Genomic DNA, 25,435 nt, shown 5'->3' with positions numbered 1-25,435 from the left:
AATTGGTAACATTGCTTCCTTCCATCATAGCCCTGAACTATCAGATCTCTCTACCCAGCAATGGTTCCATTAACAACATCAATCTTAAAACACAGCCAAATAATTAACTCAAATTTATTTGTTTCTTCTCTCCCACCCCTTCCTTTTACAGCCAAAGAACCTGAAATTGGAAACTTAAATGTTTCTGACATAACTCCCGAGAGCTTCAATCTCTCCTGGACAGCCACCGATGGGATCTTCGAGATCTTTACCATTGAAATTATTGATTCCAATAGGTTGCTGGAGACTGTGGAATATAATATCTCTGGTGCTGAACGAACTGCCCATATCTCAGGGCTACCCCCTAGTACTGATTTTATTGTCTACCTCTCTGGACTTGCTCCCAGCATCCGGACCAAAACCATCAGTGCCACAGCCACGACAGGTACATGTGCATTCTCCCATTTCTAACACACTCTCTCCACAGTCTTCTTTGCAGGGTGAAGCCTCTCCTTCCCCTCGCCCATTGATGTACAAGCCACAGGGCACTAACTCTTCCACGGTGCTAGGCTGGAGTGCTGTTTAATATAACTCTTTTTCCAACAGCAGCCCACATAATGGATTGCCATAAAGCCATGTGCCTGATTTATCGCTGACCAGGACGTTTACAGCATAAAATGTAGTTCAGTCTAGTTTGCCATATGGAATCTAGAGAAAAGAATTCTAACCTCTCATAACTAAAAAGCTATATAACAAGAGTTGTTCTGGACTTTGAAAGATGTCTACCTCAGTCAAAGAGGTCTTATAAATTTTATTTTGTATTATCTTAGTGTCTTTGTCTTCCTAGTCTCTTGGACCTCGCAATACCCAAATATCCCAGTGATTTAATAATCATGTTGATGGTGTTGGGTATTTTTTTTCCAACTGGGAAAGTAAAGAGAAACAGCAAAGATTACTTATCAGATGAGTGCAGGAGGCAGCCATGCCATTCAGACCACCCCAGTTCCAACACCACCTCTAGAAGACCAGACCATGTTGTCTTGCCCTCAGAATAGTGAATGATAAATGGCAAAAATAAAAGAATAGTTGTGTTCAAACAAGGGACTTAGTTTAAAAAACAAAAGAATAAACTGCTCTCACTTTAAATTTGTGGTGTCTGTGAGATGTGCACTAAGTCAGATGCTCTTTGTCATGCAGTAAAAGAGAACCCTATGTGAATTTAGAAAGGGGAGTCCCATACATTCAAAATAGCATTCTTAGCGCAATTTAAACAGTGCCTTCTCTTGAGAGGTGAATGAAGAAATCACAAACTAGAAAAAAATAAACAATATCTACAGAACAAACAGGATAATTTTTCCTTATAGTTTACAAAAAGGGGACTCACAGTCTGGGAAATCCAAGAAAAGGGTTGACATTGTAGCATCAAAATTGCCTGTCATTTAGGTCACCCATGGTTGAGAGAGGGTCTGTCCTCATTCTACATGAGGCTACAAATTGTCATCAGGGTGATCCACAGATAAGGCAGAGAGCCAACATTATCCAGTTTCTATCTCAGCCAAGTTCAAGTATAAAAAAACTTAGAGGACAAAATTAGGCAAACATATATGTTTGTTTCTCATGGCTCAAACTGATTTTCAACAAGGGACAAATTATTTTACCATTAACAAAGGGTAAAGTCTAAAACTTTATGGATTTAGTCTTATGTGTTTTGATTTTGACTCTATAATGGTGTTTTAAATTGACATACTTTCTTTTTTTTTTTCTCTTGCTTTAGTAGCTGAACCTCTTCTTAGCCACCTCACTGTCTCAAACATGACCTGGGGCAGTGTGTCCATCTCGTGGGAAGCTCAGGAGTCTGCCTTTGATAGCTTTCTTATAGAAGTTAGTAATTCCCATCACCCCCAGGAGACCATGGTGCTCTCTGTGCCTGGGGTGTCTCGCAGCTCTGTCATCGCCAACCTCAAAGCTTCTTCTAATTACACTGCCCACCTTCATGGGCTGATTGGTGGGCAGCGTGCTCAGACCCTGATGGTCCAAGCAACCACAGGTATTTCCTGTTATGGCTTCTTCACTCTTCATTGAATTTCCTCTGAATAGCTTTCCAAAAATCACCCGCTACCCACTTTTCACCCTCCTAGTTGTTCCCAATCCTTCTCAAATTTGATAGAGCCATCCAAATCAAAGCTTTAAAGCTTTAAAATAACTCTCACCCCAAATTAAAGAATTTCAGTGTCAAACCTCTTTTTCCTAAATATCCATTCACATCTGGAGTTGTTCTGTTTGTATGAAGTTAACCTGACTTGCTTTGGTTGAATTTCTAAACCATCCTTTCATCTGATCTTGAATAATCTTTTCCAATCCCATCCATTATCATCTGCCTGTGGTCGTTCTAATCAAAGTTTGCCTATGTCATGTTCAAAGAGGTATGTGCATGCCATTTCTGGTGCCTTGGTCAGAAAGATCTGCACTCTCTTTCTCTCTAGCAGGATTTAAAAAAAAAAAAAAAAAGGGTGCTCTGAGCATGCTGAGAATAGACTGAATCACAACCCAAGAACTGCATGAGAGGACTCAGTGGTCTTAGCTTGTTCTTGAGATTTTTGAATGAAGACTACTATTTTTTGACACGTACTTTGTCAAGCATGTTTTGTCATCCACTGATAGCTGTCACAAAGTCTCAGGCTCTTCTTTCAAGCCATCATCTTGTCCAAATCTTGGTGCATGTGGTGAATATTCAGAGTATTAACTTTTGAAAATGTTTCTTTTTCCTGGAAGCAGCTAGCATGTCAATGAGTCATTTCAGAAGGTTGAAAGTGGTGGGAGAAAAATGCCCCTCATTTTGCATGGAACACTGACCGTATCCTAACTACCGCTATCTTTCTCTGTTTTTTCTTGCATCTCATTTCTCAGCTTGGTTGCACCCTTTGAGAGACAGCTGGAGGTAAAGCTGACCTCAAGAACCTGAGTCTTATTCTGCATGGTGAATCTGTTGACACTGACAGTCTGTCGGGTAGCATGAGAAGAATTCCAGCATGCATCCTTAATTTGGGAGATTGTTTCTACAGCAAAATATAGGGAAATAACAGAGTTCCGCTTGAAACATTTTAATCTTTTGTGTGGTTGAGGGAATTTGTCAAGGCTATAGCTGAAAATGATTGCATTATTACCTTCTGAAACTAATTGATGAGGAGGAAATCCCATGTCAATGCTAATGGCTATATTCTGCTTCTGAACCAAATCCTTTTTGTTCTTAGAGATTTTATGACGTCGAGTTATGCTGTACGATTGTGCAGTTAAAGTTTATCCAAATGAGCCCCTTCTTTCCTCCAAATTTTGGAGCTGAAGCAAAATAACTCCCAAGTTGTTGGGAGAAATATTGTGCCTTTTCCCAACCCTAAATCCTGATCTTAATATCTGAATCCTCCAGTACTGTTGCCTCTCTCTAAAATACAATCTGGGCCGCACCTTACTTTAAAATTAGTTTTATTTGATAAATGAGCATTTAGGAGGCCAGCCCCATAAACATCTAGCCATACAGGTCCCTTAACATTAAATGAGCTGCTCTCAAAACTGAATGTCTAGATTTTAACAGAAAAGAGATATTTAACCTCAGAGAAACCATCTATCTGTCCAAATTATCCAATAAGTGAGTTTCCTAAGCAGAAAATTCAATGCCTAACTTCGTTTGTCTTTCACCTTTGCATTCACCGGGAATTTTTAATGGAAGCCATCTTCACCTTTACGGTATTAAATGGTGAAATATAGATTTTCCTACAGTGCATATTAAGTACTGTAAAAATTTCTCTTGTATGGATATTAGCCTTTAATTCGTGCAACCAATAGATACCAAAAGAGAATACTAAATAAGGAAACTCCAAAGAAGCATTTTCTAAAGCATGTTCAATGGAACACCAGCTCCTTGAGATGTTCAAAGGATATTTCTCAGATAGGGTATGCATTGATCAATAAGTTTATGAAATTATGGGCTAAACAAAATTAAATAGGTTTATTGACAGAATCAGCCTGTCAGAGCCTTTAAAATGCAAACCCACCTCGTGAATCTCTATGATAAGACATAATATTCAGTGTTTACCATGCATACTTAATCATAAAGCTGTCTTTTCTTGGTACGTCTTACAGGGCTTGTGTCCCCATTACAAACTTTAGAAAATGTAGCCTTAATACCCTTTACATTATTCCAATCTACCACTCTAATGGCTTGTCTACTCTTCTTCATACATGACTAGCAAATGGTGGTGTCTATGCTTTAAAAGAACACAGATCTAAAAACTAAAAATAAAAATGAAGAACACAAATCTACACCTGCAGAGAAAGAAATATATTTTCTGTCATCATATTCAATGCAGGTGTAGACACAGCCTAACACACTGTCTCTTCTGCATGTATTTGGAGACATCGATGCTTTCATGTTCTATGGCTACATTCTGGAAAAATCCACTGCTTCCTCTAATAATGTCTCTCTCTCTCTCTCTGCCCATGTTCCTTCTTTAGAACCAGAGCCACAGTTGGGCACGCTAATCCTTAGCAATATTACTCCAAACAGTTTCAACATGTCATGGACCACTCAAGCTGGGCTTTTTGCAAAGATTGTTATCAATGTGAGTGACGCTCACTCACTGCATGAGTCCCAGCAATTCACAGTCTCAGGAGATGCAAAGCAAGCTCACATCACAGGCTTGGTGGAGAACACTGGCTATGACGTCAGTGTGGCAGGGACCACCTTGGCTGGGGATCCCACCAGACCTCTCACTGCCTTTGTCGTTACAGGTACTCAATCAGAGGTTCCCACTTGTCTAACACAGAGAGAAAAGGAGATAAGTCATCTTAAAGGAAAATACAACAAAAATACAATCTTCACTCCAAATGTATACTCTCTTATTTTTAATTGACAAATAGTAATTATATATATTTATGGAGAATAGTGTGTTGTTTTGATATACGTATACATTGTGGATTGATTGAATCAACCTAATTAACATATCAATCACCTCACCTACTTATGTATTTATTTATTTATTGTGCTGTGAGAACATTTAAAATCTACTGTTTTAGGAATTTTGAAGTATTCAATATGTTATTATTAACTATGGCCAGTCACCATGGTGTGCAGTAGATCGCTAAAACTTATTCCTTCTGTCTAACTGAACTTTGTACTCCTTGACCAACATCTCCCCTTTCTTCATCTCCCCAGCCCCAGTCACTGGTAACCACCATTCTTCTCTATGCTTCTATGTGTTCAGCTTTCTTAGATTACACATATGAGATCATGCAGTATTTGTCTTTCTGTGCCTGGATTATTTCACTCTGTACAATGTCTTCTGGGTTCATCCATGTTGTTGAAAATGACAGAATTTTCCTCTTTTTTAAGGCTATAAAGTATTCCATTATATATATGTGTGTATATATATATATGTATATATACACATATGGAATGTATATATATAAATATGATCTATCTATCTATCTATACGCCACATTTTCTTTATCCATTCATCCTTTGACAGACACAGGTTACAATACATTACTCATGATAGCCAAGATAATACATGTAAACTTCTAAGTAAAGAGAAAGCAGATACTATTATAAAGGAGAGGACTTTCACAGCTGCTCTTAGGAAGTGGAGACAATCTTCTCAAGAGTTGTATAAAGCTTTTAGGGTTTTCTGTGTCCAGTTTTATTGGCTGTTTTATCCACAGTTTAGAGATTCTGCCTAAAAAGTGACTCCTAAGTTAGTAAAGGCCTAAGATCGAAATTCTGTTCATAAATCATGCTAGGTAAGGCAGTTCATATATGTGCCCCAAAAGTATAACCATCTTTTTCTTGAAAAAATAATTATTCTTAAAACTGACAATACAATAGATTGATGAAGGTTCAACCTCAGATGGCAGGTAAATTTCTAGTTTAATTAAGCCCTACCCATTCATTCAACTTGACTTCTCGCACATTTGCCAATGTTCAATTTGGCAAATGCTGCCAAATGGTGGCAGCAAAAACTTCAATGGCAAAGGCTGCACATGGTGTCAGTTTACTAAATTCTAGCCCAAAAAGCCTCAGAAAGTATTTAGAAGTCTCTTCCTTTTCATTAGTGATAATTTTCAGAAGACGGACTTTGCCATCTGATTTTCACATTAAACCAGGTCTCTCCCAGGGTCTAAATTGCCATCACTAAGACATGTCAATTAGTACAATTAAATATTTAATTATAGGCAGCATAGTGTCCTGGAAGAGTGAGGCTTTTGAGATCAAGCTTACGTGGTTTCTAAACCTCTCCCACAGCTTTTTAGCTACATAATTTTAGCAAGTTCTTCACTTGTTTGAACCCTAATTTCCTTATCCATGGAGAGAGGATACCACAGGAACTTCTGGGAGCCTTGTCTCAGAGATTAAATAGAGTTGATGAAATTTAACTGCCTAGCATCCAGTAGGAATTTTATAGATGCTAAGTTCTTTCTGCTGTCTCCCAACATTATTAGGAAAGTGGCTTTCTTAAAAATAACCAATAAGCCTAGATAGAACAACAGACCTATGCAATCATGAACTCCCTCTCCTTTTTAAGAGAACTTTGGATGTGTTTTAATGTAAGATTAAAAAGTGATTATTTTTTCCTATCCAGTTACCTAATGTGAATTAAATCATTCAGATGAGTCTTCAAATGCAGAACATGGTAATATCTTAAGGGACTGAGACAAGGAGGAACGAGATGAGATTCTCACTCCTCAGGAGGGGAGAAGTGGCCACAGATCCCATCAGGCCATTGCTTGTAGCAGCTTGCAGGACCTCCCACATAACAGAAGAAAAGGAAGCTGAGAGAGCCAGTCTTGGGAATCCTAGATCCAGTTACAGCATTGTCTCAGCTAATCCATGATGTGAAAAGATTGCGTTTTAAAAGAAGCATGTTAAAAAAGAAAAAAAAAAAACAAAACAAGAGGGACTCTTAAATAACAAGCCCTTGATCGCCTAATTAGCCTGAATGCCCTCACTTTCGTTGGAATTCACTGCTTTGATGGTGTGGAGGTGCAAAGAGGCCAGCTATCAAAGAGAGGTGCCACTTATCTAAACAAAATCCAGGAACAGAATTTGAGACCCTTGTCTCTCAGACGAAGATTCTTTGCACAGTATAAGAGATTTCATCTTCGCTTTTGATACAATTATGATTCTTGGGAAATCTTTACAAGGAAAAAAATGCCTCAGAATAAACACCAAGTGTTTCAAAATAACTACAGGAAGTCCAAGCCACAGCAAGATTTAAATCTCTATTTACAAAATGAAGGTATTCATTCCCTTATTCATTCAGTCACCAAACACTTCTTTTTAAAACATTTTTCTTTATGTCTCATGGATTAGACCCTAGGCATTAGTGAATTAATGCAAGAGCATTTATCTCTTTGAAAGTTTCCATTTAGCTGTAATGGAAAAGAAGTGTCTAAACTAGATGCAGCTAATTTGAAATTCCTGTCTCTTTTTTTTCTTCTGATTAAAAAAAAAATGCATTTACCAGTACTGTCAGAAAAAAAAAAAGAAAAGAAAAAAGAAAAAACACCTAGAAAAGAGACGCTGAACCTTCTCCACTAATCCTCCTTATCCCTCAGGATTGCCATCACTGATTGGGGTTGGCTTTGGGTATGGAAAGAACATAGAACTTGGAGTCAGAAGACCTGGTTGTATCTCAGCTTAGGCACCTAGCAGATGTATGACCTAGGATAAGTCATTAAGCTCTCTGGTTTTTTTAGATGTGATCGGGGTTGGAAGGCAGGTAGCAATATCTACCTTACTGTATCATTTTGAAGATTAACTAGGATAACAATGTGAAGCTTTGTCAGTTGGAAAGTATCAATGGAAACTTAGACAACATAAGCTCACTCCTTTTGGATATCCCAATGTGTGAAAAGGCCCTTTAGCACCTGAGAAATCAGAATGCCTGGGACATACATGTTTGGTGAACGAATGAAGGAAGGAGAGATGATGACAGAATTTACTAAGAACTTGTGTTCTTGTTTTCTAACTTTATCTGGGAAAATAAACAGCAAATGATTTAGCAAATCTTCTAATTTCTTAGTGGGTTATAACCATGAGCTATTAATTTTGACACAAAAAAAACCTTACCTCCTCCCTTTATTTCAGCTTGTGAGGATATGTCACTAATTGACTTCATTAATTTGATTCAAACTGTGCACTAGAAGTGGGATAGAAACACATGAAGTATACCGGAAAGAAATTATACTTGAAAAAAAAAAAAGAGCTGAAGGCAGTGGGAAGTAGACAAAGGGATCCAAACTCAACAAAATGCATCCTATTTGTATAGAGAACTACATGGCCTTTGGAGTCAAACCTGACTAAAGTCTTCGCTCTATCTCTTCTTACAAGCTTGTAACTTTAGCCAAGTCAATCAACTTCTTTGAAACTCAGTTTGCTCACATGTAAAATGAGAATAATACCCACCTCATGGGCTGTTAAGAGAATTGCACAAGATAACACTATCTGGCACCCAGTAAGTTCTTACTGAATTTTCATTTTCTAAGCATATAACACAAATTGAATGATGGACTTGGGTATCTATTGGTGTTCTTGGAAACGTGTGCTATCCTGACAGAGTCAGTGCTGCTAACCTGAGTTATTTTCACTCCTCCCTTCTTTCAGAGGCCCTGCCCCTTCTGGAAAACCTAACCATTTCCGACATTAATCCCTACGGGTTCACAGTTTCCTGGATGGCATCGGAGAATGCCTTTGACAGCTTTCTAGTAACGGTGGTGGATTCTGGGAAGCTGCTGGACCCCCAGGAATTCACACTTTCAGGAACCCAGAGGAAGCTGGAGCTTAGAGGCCTCATAACTGGCATTGGCTATGAGGTTATGGTCTCTGGCTTCACCCAAGGGCACCAAACCAAGCCCTTGAGGGCTGAGATTGTTACAGGTATTTCAAATCAAGTGAGCCATTTGTTCCTCTTCCTGGTCCCCTTCTGTGTAATCTGTCTACTGGATCGCCATGACTTTAACATCTTTGTTCACATTCCGTACTTAATCCATAAATGTGGTCTACTGTTTCACCTTCTCCCCACACTCCCTCTTGTCACATGTACCTAATGAATACTCCCCACTCCCACCCCAGAAATGAGAAGGTCGAAATATTTCTGCTTTGTATTCAAAATCCTTTAGACCTTGTCTTGTCCATAGCTCTTGTGTGCTTACCTCATATCGTCTTCCCTTGTGATCAACCTGGCTGGTCCCCAGCTACATTTCAGCCTTCTCAAAAGAAATATACCAATGAGTATATTTCCAAAACGTATTTAAAGCCTTTGCTATCTCAAAAGCTCAACCATGATCTTAACAAACTTACCCAGTGGGCTCGTCATTGGAAAACCAAATGTGAACTTATTTTATCAGTAATCACTAATATCAGAGAGACTCTGCAACACAGACTAAATCCATAATTTTCTCAGGACTAATGATTCCTACAGAAATTAACAACTGAATAGTCAAACATCTGTGTTTCCCAAAGTCTTTCTAGAGATTACTAGCTCCACAGAATGTTCAAAGGTCCTACTCGGTGAGGAAATTCCATGTTCAAATAAGTTTGGAAAGACTGAGTTAAACAAGTTAAAGAGGATCTTTAACTGCAAGGCTTTTCAGAACACCCTAACATGCACTATCTCCAAGAAGTACTTATCCAGGCAGTATTTTCCAAACTTATTTGACAAAGGATAGTTTTTAAGGAAGAGGATCAAACAGGAATAGTTCGCTCTGAGCACACTTTGGGAAACTCAGCTCTAAATCTACATTGAGTTTTGTCTAGTTAAGGCAATACAAGATGAAACCCTGGGTCCACAGTATGTAGCACAAAAGTTTCCAACCTCAGTTCTACCATCTGAACATTTATGTAATAGTTAATAAAATAACAAGAAAGAATGCAAAAAAAAAAAAAAAGTCAAGTGTAGGAGCCTTCTTTAGTGAAACGGCACTAAGAACAAAGCAAAAAGACCATAACATTTCAAAAGCCATTTTGGGCAGGCTCAAGGGGAATGTAATCAGCAGTATCATCATGAGCAGCTCTACAGATCATTAATGCTGGTTTATTTGTCTTTTCAAAAAGAAAAGAAAAAGGTCTTGCAGGGGATGGGCACTCAGCCACTGGAAGACAGAGAGCAAATGTAAACAAGTTACTGGCTTTGAACTTATTTAATAATATGTGGGAGGGGCCAATGCTGAGTCCAGATGTGGATTTACAGAATTGCTTTTAGACAAAACTCACATATGCAAACATATGCTTGACTTGTATTGAATGTGTTTACTCCATCTTTCCCCTCTCCTGACTCTACTGGACTTGTTAATGTTGAATGATTTTATTTTTGATATCTCAGGACACTTCTATCTCTGAAAGCCGGGGCATCACTACATATTGATACCCCCACTGGAGAGAAGATTGCACGGACTGGTAAATGATGTTGTCTTTCCTCCTTCTCCCACCATTTTCTCTCCCTCTAGAAGCCGAACCGGAAGTTGACAACCTTCTGGTTTCAGATGCCACCCCAGACGGTTTCCGTCTGTCCTGGACAGCTGATGAAGGGGTCTTCGACGATTTTGTTCTCAAAATCAGAGATACCAAAAAGCAGTCTGAGCCACTGGAAATAACCCTACTTGCCCCCGAACGTACCAGGGACATAACAGGTCTCAGAGAGGCTACTGAATACGAAATTGAACTCTATGGAATAAGCAAAGGAAGGCGATCCCAGCCAGTCAGTGCTATAGCAACAACAGGTACCGTAAATAAACAGGAGAGAACAGAGAAAAGTCATGACTCAGAAGTCTTCTTCTCATAGGGCTGAGGAATCACAGGAGCTTTGGATGCAGGCAGGCTGGTGCTCTGATCCTGGCTCTTTCAATTATAGATTGTGTTACCTTGGACAATTTGGCTAAGTCCTTATGCAAAAAAAGTATGATGCCATTTACTTAATAGGGTTGTGAGGATTAAATGAGATGATTCATGTAAAGTCCATAGCGGAAGGCCTGGCACGTAGCAAGGGCCCAGCAAGTGAGAGCTATTCGCATTGCCATTAATGCATCATCATAGTTACAATTATCATCTTTTTTTTTTTTTACGTTCCAAAGATTCTTCCTTCTATCTATTATCTCATCATATTTTATCCAGAGATACACTTCCTTGTTCTTTGGCCAAACGTTCAAGCTATACCAAGCAGGGAGATAATGGAGAAGCAGCACCTCTATCTATAAACATTAATATTTATAAAATGCTACATGTGAATAATCAGTACAGTGATCAGCAAGGATAAAGGAGAAAGCTGGCAAGATTAACATGCTACTGTTTATGAAGCTCTCTAACTTTGATACTCACAACAACTCTGAAAGGCACCTAGAGTGTCCTTGGAGTTTAATCACCTTTTTTCATAGGAGCTGTTTCAAGGAGAAAAAAAAAAGATGGTTAATAGTATGACTCTTAGGCCCAGAGTGATGGCTCACACCTGTAATCCCAGCATTTTAGGAGGCTGAGACAGGAGGATCACTTGAGTCCAGGAGTTTGAGACCAGCCTAGGCAACATAGTAAGACCCTACCTATACAAAAAAAAAAAAATCAAAAACTTAGCCAGGCGTGGTGCCTCATGCCTGTAGTACCAGCTACTTTGCAGTCTGAGGCAGGAAGATCGCTTGAGCCCAGGAGGTTAAGGCTGTAGTGAGCCGTGTTCGTGCCACTGCATTCCCACCTGGACGACAGAGCAAGACCCTGTCTCAAATAATGATAATAATAACAGTAGTAATAATATGACTCTTTGTAATAATAATAATACTAAGATGAACATGACTTTTTGAAGAGAAAAGGAAAAACCTCCAACAAGTCAAGTAAATTATTTCATGAAACTGAGGGAGATGCGGAGACATAGCATTCGCTGGAGGCAGCTGCTTCAAAGGGAACCAGGGGACAGAACCACAAAATCACCAGGAGAGATAAAAGGGACCTGAGAGATGATGTAGCTCAACCTCTTCTGTTTGTGCACGAAGACTCTGAGGACCAGAATGGTGAAATGATTTTTCTATGATCATAGAGCTAGATTTGGAGTAAAGCCCAATGACCAGCTTATTCTAATACTATTTAAAATGAGCAGTCTGGATGAGAGAAAACCAATGCATACAGCTGCTTGCCGTTTCTGACAGGCATAGGCATGACATCTGCCAAAACCTCTCCTTTTTGTCTAAAGATAGATATTTTATATTGTCAAGTTTTCAGGACCTAACAAGTGGCAAGAAATCACCCATGTAAAAATAATAATCAGTATTTGTAGGCTTGGAGAAAATGCTAGAATCCAGGCAGCAACCTAGTAAGAGGGAAAAACCCTGTTTCTTATTAACAGGGACACCCTATCCTGGGATGCAGGTCTCAGTCTCCTCATCCCTGTGGCTGCCCATAAAATGACTCCAGATCAGAGGCAGAGCCTTGATTTTGATCTTGGTTTATAAACAGTTCTCTTCAAAGTTTACTTCTTCTGATCATTGATTTGTTTTGCTGATCTTTTTTTTCTAGAAGCCCTGCAGTTCTAAAGCAAAAAAGAGAATGAATAATCATGAATTGAATTTTTTTTAAGAACAACAAAAAAGAAAAAGGCAAGGCAGACCCTGCTCTTTTGGAAAGCCCTCTCTTTGATTTTCTTCTCTAGAGCCTAGTAGCTTACAGCCAAAGACAGATGCCCACTTGTGTGCATGCTTTTTGTGTGTGTGGTGTGTGTGTGTGTGTGTGTGTGTGTGTGTGTGTGTGTCTACATGCCTGTGCTCCAGGACCAGGAGAAGACAGGAAAGGGGGCTCCTGAGCACAGAAGATGCCTAATTTCTATCTTCACCTCATCAAGTTTATAAATTTCCCCTTTTGTTTTTTTTAATCCTTTCTCCTATCCTCTCTTCCTCCCTCATACCATTGTAAACTCTTCTCTGTAATGTCCTACCCCTCTTCCTCCTGAGAAGGCCCTGCTGTAGCTCCTCCTCTCACTCACAAGGTACCTCTCCATAGCACAAGCTGCCAGGCCTGGGTGCCCAGGGCAGTAGAAAGGGCAGTGAGAGACAGTGTTGCCTGGTGGTTAAGCCAACAACCATGGGGCAGTGTCCTTGGAGTTTAATCATGGCTCTACCTCAATTCCCTCATCTGGAAAATAGAATTTAACTCAAAGGTCAGCCACGAGGTTTACATAAGATCATGAATGTCAAGTATTTAGCAGAATTTCTTTACCCACAGTAACCATATTAGCTATTAATGTGTTTGGCCGTAAGATACACCTACAAAAATGTACCTACACCAATGAGGTTTTCAGTCGGAGCAATAGCGCAAGTACACCAGGTTGGCAGAGGGAGGTCCTCAGTGCCTGAGTTTATACACCTGTTTTTTTTTTGTTTGTTTTTTCCCAGTTAGCCTCATCTCGATCTTTCCTAGGGGACACCTTAAAGTCTAGTATGGCCCATGGAGGAAAGAGGGACATTGGAAAGAAAATAAAGAGAGGGCAATCATATTTACTGAATTCTCACTGCATGCCAGACGCTGTTCTGGGAGTTTCACATTTGTTATCTCTGCTAATCCTCAAAACATCCCTGTGGGTGGGTACCACTTTTCCCTCTGGACAGATGGAGCGACTGAGGTTCACAGAAGTGAAAGGACCTGCCCAAGGTCACCCAGCCTCTCAGTGGTATTTGGACAATTAAGCTCTTTCAGGCTCCAGAGACCCATGTGGTTTCTGAAACTTTCCATGGACAGGGCAAAAACCCAGGCAGCCACAGAGTCTGGGGGTGGCTACCAGGCCACAGAAGAAAGCTGTAGGAGGAGATGTCTTGGATGAGAGAAAAATACAGAAAGGGGAAGAAAAAAAAAAACCCTTGCTGAATTTCTGTGGGTTTCAGCATGTAATAATCCCTGTGGGTTGGAGAGGGGAAAAGATGAGGAAGTGAGCTCCCTAGAGCCCGAAAATTGTTTCCTGAATTCTCTAGGTAGGCATGGTCAGCTGAAGAGGGCAAAAATCGAAGCCAAAAAATACACAGAGAAAAGCCAAAGGAAATTGGGTTTTGAGGGGAGTTATTTGGGGAGGCAGAAACTCCCCCTGGGCATGGCTTTCCTCACAGGTAGACCCAGTGTCCACTGGGTGTTTGCTTTGGTGATGGGCCTGAGGTTGTTCTCTTGGCTTTGGACCTCCTTCCAGTTCTAGGAATGGGTTTGCCCAGGTCAGTGTTTATGTGAACATTATTTCCAGGATTCCAGGCTGTGTTTGGCTCTGCTGCCTACTCCTGGGACCCAGAAAGATCACATCACAAGAATGTTCATGGAAGCCTTGGTTTGGTCCTCTGTAAAATGGCTACAATCACATCTTTTGGGGGGTTTCTATAGGAGGATTAAGCCTTATGAATTGCAAAGAACTGTACAGTTGTCAAGTCTTAGTATTATTTAATAAAAGGAACTAGAAAGCAAAGATTTAAGAAAATCTTAAAAATCAAAAATGAATGGGGGACATATTCCAATCTGGGAAACCATTCTCCCTCGATTCCTTGGAAGTCAGCTATGGTCCTAGCACTCCCCTTGAATTAGACCAAATGACTCTTCTACAACCCTGGGCCCTGTACCTGAAATGAAACAACAATTGGTCCCAGCAAGTCACAACTTAACCACAGATCACCACATTCTCCATCTTAAAGGCTTAGCTCAGACACAAATTCTAGGCACTGAGTTTTCCTAAATAAGGAATTCAGGAAGAACCATTGATGAACAAGATAGTTAACTGTTTCTGGGCTTCTCTTGTGTTTTCTTCTTGACAGCCATGGGCTCCCCAAAGGAAGTCATTTTCTCAGACATCACTGAAAACTCGGCTACTGTGAGCTGGAGGGCACCCACTGCCCAAGTGGAGAGCTTCCGGATTACCTATGTGCCCATTACAGGAGGTAGGAGACTCAGAAAAGGGAGAGAGAGGAGGAGTGTTGTGGGTTTGGATGGATTCGTGAAAGAGACCCTGATAATTTTCATCCTCCAACATCATGATCAAAGAAAATGAATTCTTTATTTGTGAGACCATCTGGAGAGAAGAGACCTCATTTGTGAAGTGCTATGAGGTTCTTAGAAGAAACTTTCTTGTGAAGGGTCATTTGAACAAGACCTTTTTTAGCCTTGAAATTATAAAATTCTATGAGAAATAGATCTCTAGTATTGTTTGCACATAATGACAAAAGATTCTAAATGTATTGGCATTTCTCTCCCTGAGCACACTCATCTGAAAAGCTAGTCTTGGATATACGTGAAGTTTTACCTTTGGGTACCAAATCTGTCTGTCTCAGTAAATGATGGCGAGTTGTGCCTTAGAAAATTTGTGAGTTCTAATTCAAAGCACATGGGCTATAATAGAGACCACAAGGAGGAAGCCCAGTCAAATCTGCCTAAAGACACTCTGGCGGGTAGTAAGCTACCTGTTGCTGGAAGTGTATAAAGAGAGGATGGTTAATAACCTCTTCACAGAAATGCTGTTTTTTCTCTATGGGAAGTCTGACCAGCTGATGTGCAAGCTCTTCACTAGCCCCCAAGTTCTAAGAAATACAATTTCTGTATTTGTTAATAAACACTACAGCACAAACTTGACTATGATCAACTTTCTTAAGTAGAATTTCCTCTAGTAAGGGAGTCTCTATAATCCTAAGCCAAGACAATGGGTGAAATAGATCTGATATGCATTACATAGTAAGCTTCCCATATTTTTTGTGGGGAAAAATAATAAAATAAAATTTGCACAACGTGCCAGCTCTCTACTGAACGGAAACTTGCCATTTTTAGTACATTGTGACTTCATGTTTTTTTTTCTCCCCTCCTGGCTTTGTTTTTGGCATCTGCACCAATGGAAAAAGCATACAAAAAGTAAGCCTTCTTCCCTTATGCCAGAGGGTAGGAGCAAATGAGAAGTCAAGAAAGTGGTGTTTGATGAATATATAGTTTCATTTCTAAATCAGATACACTCTTTTCGGGGGCAACAGTGAATAAGTGTCAATGAGGTTTATATTCCTCATCTTGCTTTTACGGTGTTCCAGGTATACCTTCCATGGTAACTGTGGATGGAACCAAGACTCAGACCAGGCTGGTGAAACTCATACCTGGGGTGGAGTACCTTGTCAACATCATCGCCATGAAGGGCTTTGAGGAAAGTGAACCTGTCTCAGGGTCATTCACCACAGGTGAGTTGGTGGGGTTGTGTGTGTGTGTGTGTGTGTGTGTGTGTGTTACTATTTTTCAGGGGTCACTTGTGCATCCTATGTCATTTCTCATTCAGCCTTGTGGCTCATGACTCAGCAGCTGGAAAAAAAAGGGGGGTTTTATTTATGAGATCCTAGTGGAAAGTGAACTGGATTTAGAGTGCCAGAGGCCTCTCTTCTGGCCCATCCCAGCCTCTGGTGAGCTGGGTGACCTTAACCTTGTTGGGCCTCCATTTCCTGGACTATTGCGAAAGAAAAACTCCAAGTTTGGGAGTCATACTTACCTGAATTAAAATCCAAATTCTACCAACTACATGAGCTATCAGTCCATTTTACTAGGGTCCACTTTCCTTCTCTGTAAAACAGACACAATTCTGCTTCCCTCACAGGGTATGGTAAGGATCACATGAAGCTGTATTTGTAAAGCATCTGTAAATACAATTGTTCCCGTTAGCCCACCACCACCTTCACCTCCCCACCTATTGCCTGGAACCCTTGTGAGGGTCCCTCAAAGCAGGTGCTACACATGAGCATGTGATGGTGACAGCTACAAAGCAGCTCTTCTCTATTTGGTGGCTCCTGCATTCCAGGCACTGTTACTAAACCCTTCACATTTAATCCCCACAGCTATTATCATCCCCATTTTACAGAGGAGACAACTGAGACTTGGGGAAATGAAATACCTTGGCCAAGCCCACATAATTAGTAAATGCTGGAACCAAATTTGAACATAGGTCAGTCTGACTCCAAACTCTCTATCCTTCTAAAATAAAGAGTTCCTTTCCTAGTGTAACCTGATTTGTACAGTACACTGTAAAGAGGGGAAAATAATGAATTGCATTGAAGGAGAATGAAGTGGAAAATTTCTCTTCAGACAGCCATGTCTCTAAACAATTTATCCTTTGATATATGAGCAATTATCCAGTCCAACTCATTAAGGGATACAAAGAATGGGCCTCATAGGAAATTTTAAAAATATCCTCATAGCCTAAAAGAGTTGACAACACACAATTAAAACATCCCATCTGAACCCAGAGTCCCGTCCACCCTGCCTCACAGGCCCTTATTTCCCCAAAGAAATCTTTCATCAATGGATTCTCCACGGCAACAGATGGCAAAAGCTGGACGTAGTTCCTCCCAATGCCCCATTGTCATCACCAGTTAAAGGAGATTCTGTCCATGCACAGTGAAGCAGGAAGGAACTCAGAGTGGACAATTTGGGCTCCCCAATTGCCCTGCCACATCCTGGCTCTCAGACCAGTCATTTCATCCCTCGAGGCTCAGGTGCCTCTCTGTGAAATGAGCTGAGGATAGCTTCCCTCCACTCACGCCAGGGCTGCTGGCATGGGTGTATTTGAGTAGTAAGTGCAAAAGCAAGAGGAAATAGTCAGATTCAAGTTGGCTTCTGAGAAAGTGATGTTTGGTAGTAGAAGAGGTCAGTTAAAAGAGGCCGGGGATAAATATCCTTTGAATACCCATCCTTTCTCAGAACAAGTCATTTGAAAACCATACTTAAGACTTCAAATACCTTTAATAGAGATCTTAATAACAACTGCAAGTATTGAGAGCTTTCCCTAGTACATTTTACACACCACACATTGCTTAGCTAGTCTTTATTAACTAAAGTCACCCTTTGGCAACTAAAGAAAGTGAAGTTTGGAGAAGGGAAATGAATTTTCCCAGGGCACAGAGGCACCAGGCAGAGAAGCCATGGTAGAACCCAGGACCACCGGCCTCCAGAGCCTGGCTTTATGTTCTCTGCAAGCCATCTAACGAGAAATACCACTCAAAGTTCAGAAAATGCTTGGGGCCAGGCGTGGTGACTCACGCCTGTAATCCCAGCACTTTGGGAGGCCAAGGCAGGTGGATCACCTGAGGTCAGGTGTTCAAGACCAGCCTAGCCAACATGGTGAAACCCCATCTCTACTGAAAATACAAAAGTTAGCGGGGCTTGGTGGTGCACACTTGTAATCCCAGCTACTTGGGAGGCTGAGGCAGGATAATTGCTTGAACCCCGGAGGCAGAGGTTGCAGTGAGCCGAGATTGCGCCACTGCACTCCAGCCTGGGTGACAGAGTAGCAGTCTTTCTTAAAAAAAAGAAAAGAAAAAAGCAAAGAAAAGAAAAGGCTCGGGCAGTCTTAACTATGCAAGTCCCCTCTGTGTAAGTTCTTTCTCTGGGGAAAGTGATATAAACAATAATAATTCTTGTCATGTGTTCAGCCTTGTTCAGTTTACACAGCTCCTTTCCACCCATAATATAATGGAAAAATCAAAATAACACTGAGGATGAAGCCAGCCAGAATTACTATCCCTATTTTACACACGAGGATATAGAGGCCCAAAGTAACTGAGCCAGCAAGGGAGGGAGTCATTACTCAAAGCCAGGTCAGCCTGGCTCCAGGCTCAGGTCTCTGAACCATTCCATGCAGCTGACACTGTCTTAACATCAGGACTCCACAAGCAGTGAGGACAGCAGAGCAGCTGGGGTCTGATGTCCCACCCAGTGACTTCCCTCCTGTCCACCATCTTTCTTTGCAGCTCTGGATGGCCCATCTGGCCTGGTGACATCCAACATCACTGACTCGGAAGCGTTGGCCAGGTGGCAGCCAGCCATTGCCACTGTGGACAGTTATGTCATCTCCTACACAGGGGAGAAAGGTAAGGTTTTGTCCAAGTCTCTCCTCACTCTAAGGAGTATCTTTCCTGCTGTAAGCTCTTCCCATTCGCTCTTCTCCCTGCCACATTTGGTACAGGATGATAAAAATGCATGGGTAGGTTGAAAAGGTCAATAATGTTCTTGTGGCTCCCAGCTGAAACCTCAAGGGAGTCTGGTAGGCCATTTAAAATAAAAATAAAATATATCTCCAGCCTCTACATGTTTTCCCGGCCCATTCCTCCTCTCCTGTTAGTCTCTTTGCCTACCAGTATGAGACACCCTGTTTAGCAAGCAGCTGTCATCTTTTACAAAGAAGAAAACCAGAATCTAAAATCTTAACCAGACTGCTTCAGGCCATACTGAGCAGTCTCAACTTTTCAGAGACCACAAAAGAAGCTTGTTTTAGCAGATTTAATTAAAAAGTCTGAAATTTTAAGCCAGGTACAGTGGCTTACATCTCTAATCCAGCACTTTGGGAGGCCAAGGCAGGTGGATCACTTGAGACCAGGAGTTTGAGACCAGCCTGGCCAACATGGTGAAACCTCGTCTCTTCTAAAAATATAAAAATTAAGTGGGCGTAGTGGTGCATGCCTGTAGTCCCAGCTACTCAGCAGGCTGAGGCAGGAGAACTGCTTGAACCTGGGAGGCGGAGGCTGCAGTGAGCCAAGATCACACCACTGCACTCCAGCCTGGGCGACAGAGGGAGGATCTGTCTCAAAAAAAAAAAAAAAAAAACCCAACAGAAATGTTTTCTTGTTTGGCAACCACCAGTGCTAATTTACCCAGTTGGCAGATTAAACATTTGCTTAGAGCACCAGCAAACTACAGCCACCAGAAAGTAAAATCAAATATAAGTAAGAGACTGGAGAAAGAGAGAGTCCTTTTCAGTGAACCCCTCCATTTTGTAATGAGCTACTCTAGAAATAATTGTGTAATTTGAATTTCCAGGTATAGGTAAGTTTCATATTTTATGGTTTGGTATTGTTTTGCTCTCAGTGTCAATATGAGCAGGCACCAGCATCTGTGCCTGGAGCCTCTGAAAATTTCATTTCAGTTCTGGTAACCAACTAAGAGGGGTCTTTCTGAGGACAGAGCACAGGTAGGCGCGGGGAACTGATGGGGAGGAGGGATGTTGGGTTTATTCTTTTTACTCTTTAATTCTTAAATAGTCCCTGAGAGCAAACTCTTCTGAGTCAGGAAAGATGGTGTTGCACCTAAAATGAATCAGGTATAATTCATGGGAAACGGAGATTGTGGATTCAGGGCAAACAAGGAGCTTGGTTCAGAAAAGGGGGTGGTGCTCACAAATGATGAGGTAAGTTGACCAACTTGTCCCCGCTTGCCTGGTACTGTCTCAGTTTTAGCACCAGAAGTTCCCCACCTAGGAAACCCCACAGTCCCTGGCAAACCAGGATGGTTGGTCACCTGTGAATAGGAAATAAACACATGCCCCCAGGCACTGTGATCAGTATTGCTTTCCATCATTGGACATGACCCAGCAGGCCTGAGAGATAGTGGCCAGGCTCTGGTGCAGCTACCGCTGTCCAATTTTTGTGACCCCTCAGCCTAATGACTTGATGACACTTAGTAAATTATAAAAGGGCATGTGAAAAGGTGACAAAGAGAGGAGAGCATGCATCGGGACAAATTAAGCATGGGCAGCAGAAGGCTTGGGGATGTCCCCTCCGACCGTCCTCTACCTCGGTCTCAGTGGCAAAGCGATTCCAGCCAGTACCATGTGGGAAAAAAATCTCCTGACCCCCAGTTCCCCTTCCTTCTGATTTGGGGCCTGGAAAAATTAAGTCTCCATATGAGAAATCCTTTACGTATGAGGTGAGTGCTCAAGAGAGAGAAAGAGAGCGTGAGTCATTTCAGAAATCAGACCTGCTTTTCTGCAGGGTCACTGAAAGTTTCGATGTTCGAAGGAGGTGTGTATGTGGTTTGCCAAGCCCACTCATGGCTCAGACAGTGAGAGGTGACTGCCTCGGTATGTGTATTTCATGTTTAGTGCCAGAAATTACACGCACGGTGTCCGGGAACACAGTGGAGTATGCTCTGACCGACCTCGAGCCTGTCACAGAATACACACTGAGAATCTTTGCAGAGAAAGGGCCCCAGAAGAGCTCAACCATCACTGCCAAGTTCACAACAGGTACAAAGACACTGAGAGCTGGAAGCTCTCCCTTCTGGGATGCCCACCCACAGTCTGCATCTTAAATGGGAACCACTAGCCAGTTCTTCTTTCTTAAGTCAGGGCCTTGCAATGTGATTACATCAGCATCACTTAAATTCACCAGTGCCCACTCAGTCAAGGCCTGAAGAAACACACTATTTCCTTTTGAACTGAAATGACCTTGGTCTCCCCACGGGGAAGGAAAAGATTTTAAGAGGAGGGCTTTGTAAGTGGAAAAACAGTTCCCACTGGCCCTAAACCTAGTATTTAATGATCCATGTTCCAGGCAGGAAAATATTTTTGAAGAGGCAGATTTTTTTAGGCAGTTTCTCCTAGATGTTTGTTAGGTTTCTATACATTGAGAGCTTTTTACAAACTATAGCAAGCAGGGAAACAGAGGAACCATCCTCTCTGTCAGGGTAAGTATTGATATTAGCATTCATCCATCCTCTTATTTAGAAACAAGGGGCTTGATAATGATATTCACAGCTGTATACTTCTCTCTAAATCCAACCAAGGCCAGTTAGAAACATCCAGCCCTTAGGACGAGATGAACCATAGAGAATTTGTCTTTGGATATCATCTGGCTCAACCACCTTATTTATACAGAGGAGGTTCTTGCCGAAGGTCACGTAGTTCAGTGGTAGGGAAAGGACTTGAACCCAGTCTTCTTGATACCCAGCCCGAATTTCCGCCCTACATTTGCTGACCTTATGCGATATTAATTGTCCTATCTTCTCCAGACCTCGATTCTCCAAGAGACTTGACTGCTACTGAGGTTCAGTCGGAAACTGCCCTCCTTACCTGGCGACCCCCCCGGGCATCAGTCACTGGTTACCTGCTGGTCTATGAATCGGTGGATGGCACAGTCAAGGTATTTTAAGTATATAACAACTCCTCAATGCTAGTTGAAGCATTTGCATGATCTTCAAAGTATGGAAGAATTACCTGATGCTGTTTTTCTATCCCAGTGCATCTGGGGAGCTGAAAAAAAAAAAAATTAGTAGAGACTGGATGGCATGCCAGACCTTCTGAATCATACTCTCCAGCCTCTTTCATTTTAACCAGACTCCAGTTCTGATAGGCAGCCAAGATCAAGAACCACTGCTTACAAGACTTGAGGACATTTTAGGAGCTGGAATCTTGATCCTTTAATATTTTGTTGAACAAAGGCCAAAAGGTTTCTCTGCATGTTTGCCATATGTATTATCTCACAGATGGTATCTTTATATTATGTATTGTAATATGTTTCACCGTGTTCTTATGATATCAACTGTTAATACTGTTTTTATCCAGTGTTTATATTATTTATATTCTCTACCCAAGAATTTTCTTTCACCTTTTAATTTGAAATAACTTTAGATCTTCAGACAAGCGAAGGAGATTTCCTAAACTTTACCTTCCAAACTTGTTATTGAATTTTTCATTTTGTTTATCTTACTTTATATTTCCAAGATCTTTTGCTTATTCTCCACACATTGATCTTTTTTGGCATTTTGTTTGTGCTTCATATATCATCATCTCTTTATCTCTAAGAATATATTGCTGGTATTTTATTCTATGTCCTACACAGTGTTTGTTCCAAGTTTCTTTGTTTTGCTGCTGTTGTTCGATTTGGTTTGGTTTGGGTCTCTGTCTTTCATGCTGGAGACATCCACTCAATGTCTGTTGATCATCGTCTGTCTTTTTGTATTTGAACTAGGAATGAAAGAGCTAATTGGGAGTTCCAACTGCACAAGCAGGGCTTGTCAACTTTGTGGCTCCCTGCAGAATGATTGGACAAGTACCCCACAGTTTTCTTGGGGGACCCCCAAATAACAGTGCCATAAAACTTGGCCTCTCACTATGTACAAACTTTCATCTTATTATGTTTCCAGTGTAGCACCTTGGCCTCCTTGAAGGCTGAGCCTGGTGGATTTGAATCCGGAGCTTCCTCTCTGGCTCAACCTCTCCAGAGAGTAAACCTCAGCCTACCATCTGAATGGGAAAGGGCAGTCATTTAGACTGTTGGAGGGAATGAGGAGATCTTAGAGTCTGTTTCTTACAAAAAAGCTTCTAAACAAACCAAACCTTTGTTCAACCACACTCCACATTGGCCCTTAAAGACATCTCTGCTTTTGTACACATTCCTTTACTGAACTTGCTGGACTCTGTGACTTGCACCAAGCAGCCTCTGACTAGCTCTGCCCATGCTCCTTAGTTAACCTCAGCCTTCTTCATTCATTCCCCTCCATGGTCTCTTTACCACTCACTTTCTATCTACCAAGTTTCTGTTGACATGGCACACCTGTTGCTGTCTCCTCTCCCATTCCCCTCATCTTCATGAATTTATACCTTACATTCTCTTGCTCTCTTTTTAGTGGGTTTCAGAAGCCAGTAGTGATGAGTGGCTATATCCAATCTGTCATATTTAAGCAGAACTGGACACACCGCTAATTACTATCATGCCCCTTCCTGGAGTTGATATAACAATGAACTATCTCACTGTGTGAGCTAAAGCAAATCCTTTATCTTCTCTGGGTGTCAGTGTTCCCATCTGGAAATGAATGCCTTGGACTTACCCATCTTTAAGGTCTTCTCCTGGTCAGGCATTCTAGGATTCTGTGTTTACCTGAATCATGAGTCTCATTTTGATCTAGAGTACCCTAATTGCCTAGAAAATGGCTTTGCACAGAAGCCTAGAGAGCTGACAGGTAATTGTATTCCTAAGTAATTCAATGAGCCCAGCCTTATCCCTGACAGTTGATCTTTCCCCCAGGGACTAGAACTGGGGACCACACAAAGGCATCTGGATATTAAATAAGCACTCATCCCAGTTTACATTTCTGCATGTCCATTGACCAGCTTTATAAGTCTTAGAAAAAAAATCAATCTGGTATAGGAGAAAAGAGTCCTGGACAGGGTGTTGGGAAACCGGCATGCAACATCATCCTCTGCCTCCAACAATTTATGGAATGAGAGCAAGTCTTTTAGCTTCTCTGAAACTCAATTCTCCCATTGAAGAAAACAGGATAAGGTACCTTCCCAGTTCCCAGGATGCCGGAGAACCTTCCAGGGGCTTCTGCACTGACGCATGACTGCCCAAACTCAGCTGGCTGTTTGCAGGTTGTAGAGAAGAGCATTGTGTTTGGTTTACTAGGAGTATAGGTTGAATTCCAGACCCAGGAGTATAGGTCATCTGCTGAAAAGAATTGGAAGCTAGCAAGAGGGTGTGGAAAGAGGATCTCCTGCAAACTGAAACCAATGACCTCCTCTGTACAGCAGCACAGAGACCAGCCACAGACTACAAGTATAGTTAGAGTTGGTCAACATCTGTCTGTCATGGATATCTCTGTTCTAGAAGAGAGACATGTGAGGTCAGCTTAAGTTTTAATCATACCATGCCTATGGGGCTATTATAATCATCTCCTAACTCAAGAGATCCCCAAACTGACTGCACTTGGGAAGTTTTTATACCTTACAGGGTATACCTTACATTTATACCTTACAGGGATCCTCACTCCCTTGAATGATAAACTTTAAGTTTCAAAGCTTGTCATTTAAAGGCCCTTCATAATCTAGTAACATTTTCCACTGTTCTAACACCTGAAGCTAAGTATGGCTGAGGTCGCTTGTTGCCTCCTTATTTTATTTCATTTTATGTTTTAAATCTGCTTTATTCAAAGTTTACTGATTTAAATATTAATCTCATCCAAAAAAAAACCCCTTCACAGAAACATAGAATAATATTTGACCAAATATCTGAGCCCCATGGCTCAGCCAATTTAACACATAAAATTAACCATTACAATCCCATTCTCCCAATATAGTTTGGCAGGGCCTTGGGCAGGTGGCAGGCTCAGCCCTGGAGTCTACAGAACAGCAGTGCTCTCATCCTTACCAGATGCAGTCTCTCCCTCCTTATATTAACTTGCTCTGCACCTTCTGGCCCAAGGACCTTTGCTTGTGCTGCACTTTCCCCATCTCTGATATCTCAGCAGTGCACATGGAGCCTGGTACAGAGTGGGTACTCAATGAATTCTTGTCGAGTAAATAAATGAATGGATGGGTAAATGAACTTATAAATAGGATGACTTCTTATCTACACCCTGAGAATTTCTGTGACCGAAAGCCATTATACTCTTTCTTCTGCTCTTAGGAAGTCATTGTGGGTCCAGATACCACCTCCTACAGCCTGGCAGACCTGAGCCCATCCACCCACTACACAGCCAAGATCCAGGCACTCAATGGGCCCCTGAGGAGCAATATGATCCAGACCATCTTCACCACAAGTAAGGAGGCCCAGGGTGCCATCCAGCCTCGAGATCTAACTTTGACTGAATCAACCCTTGACTTCCCCTTTGACTTCTACTTTAAAATTTTCAAACAAACCTCTGAAAAGAATCGATTCACTGCTACTA

At 41.4% G+C, this 25,435-nt stretch overlaps 1 protein-coding gene across 1 annotated transcript in view; it reads left to right on the top strand.

The window, feature by feature from the left end:
* Window positions 1-25,435, top strand: part of TNC (tenascin C) — a 96,243-nt gene that overhangs the window by 59,955 nt on the left and 10,853 nt on the right. The window contains exons 15-23 of the mRNA XM_030817701.1: window positions 152-424; window positions 8,636-8,908; window positions 10,477-10,749; window positions 14,791-14,913; window positions 16,045-16,188; window positions 18,745-18,864; window positions 20,871-21,014; window positions 21,779-21,909; window positions 25,174-25,306. Coding sequence (XP_030673561.1) covers window positions 152-424; window positions 8,636-8,908; window positions 10,477-10,749; window positions 14,791-14,913; window positions 16,045-16,188; window positions 18,745-18,864; window positions 20,871-21,014; window positions 21,779-21,909; window positions 25,174-25,306 — 1,614 coding nt within the window. The remainder of the gene's footprint in view (window positions 1-151; window positions 425-8,635; window positions 8,909-10,476; window positions 10,750-14,790; window positions 14,914-16,044; window positions 16,189-18,744; window positions 18,865-20,870; window positions 21,015-21,778; window positions 21,910-25,173; window positions 25,307-25,435) is intronic.

This window comes from Nomascus leucogenys, chromosome 8 (assembly GCF_006542625.1).
Source record: "Nomascus leucogenys isolate Asia chromosome 8, Asia_NLE_v1, whole genome shotgun sequence".
NCBI classification, from domain to species: domain Eukaryota; kingdom Metazoa; phylum Chordata; class Mammalia; order Primates; family Hylobatidae; genus Nomascus; species Nomascus leucogenys.
The sequence above is the reverse complement of the archived record's forward strand: the minus strand, read 5'-3'. Positions and strand labels throughout refer to the sequence as shown.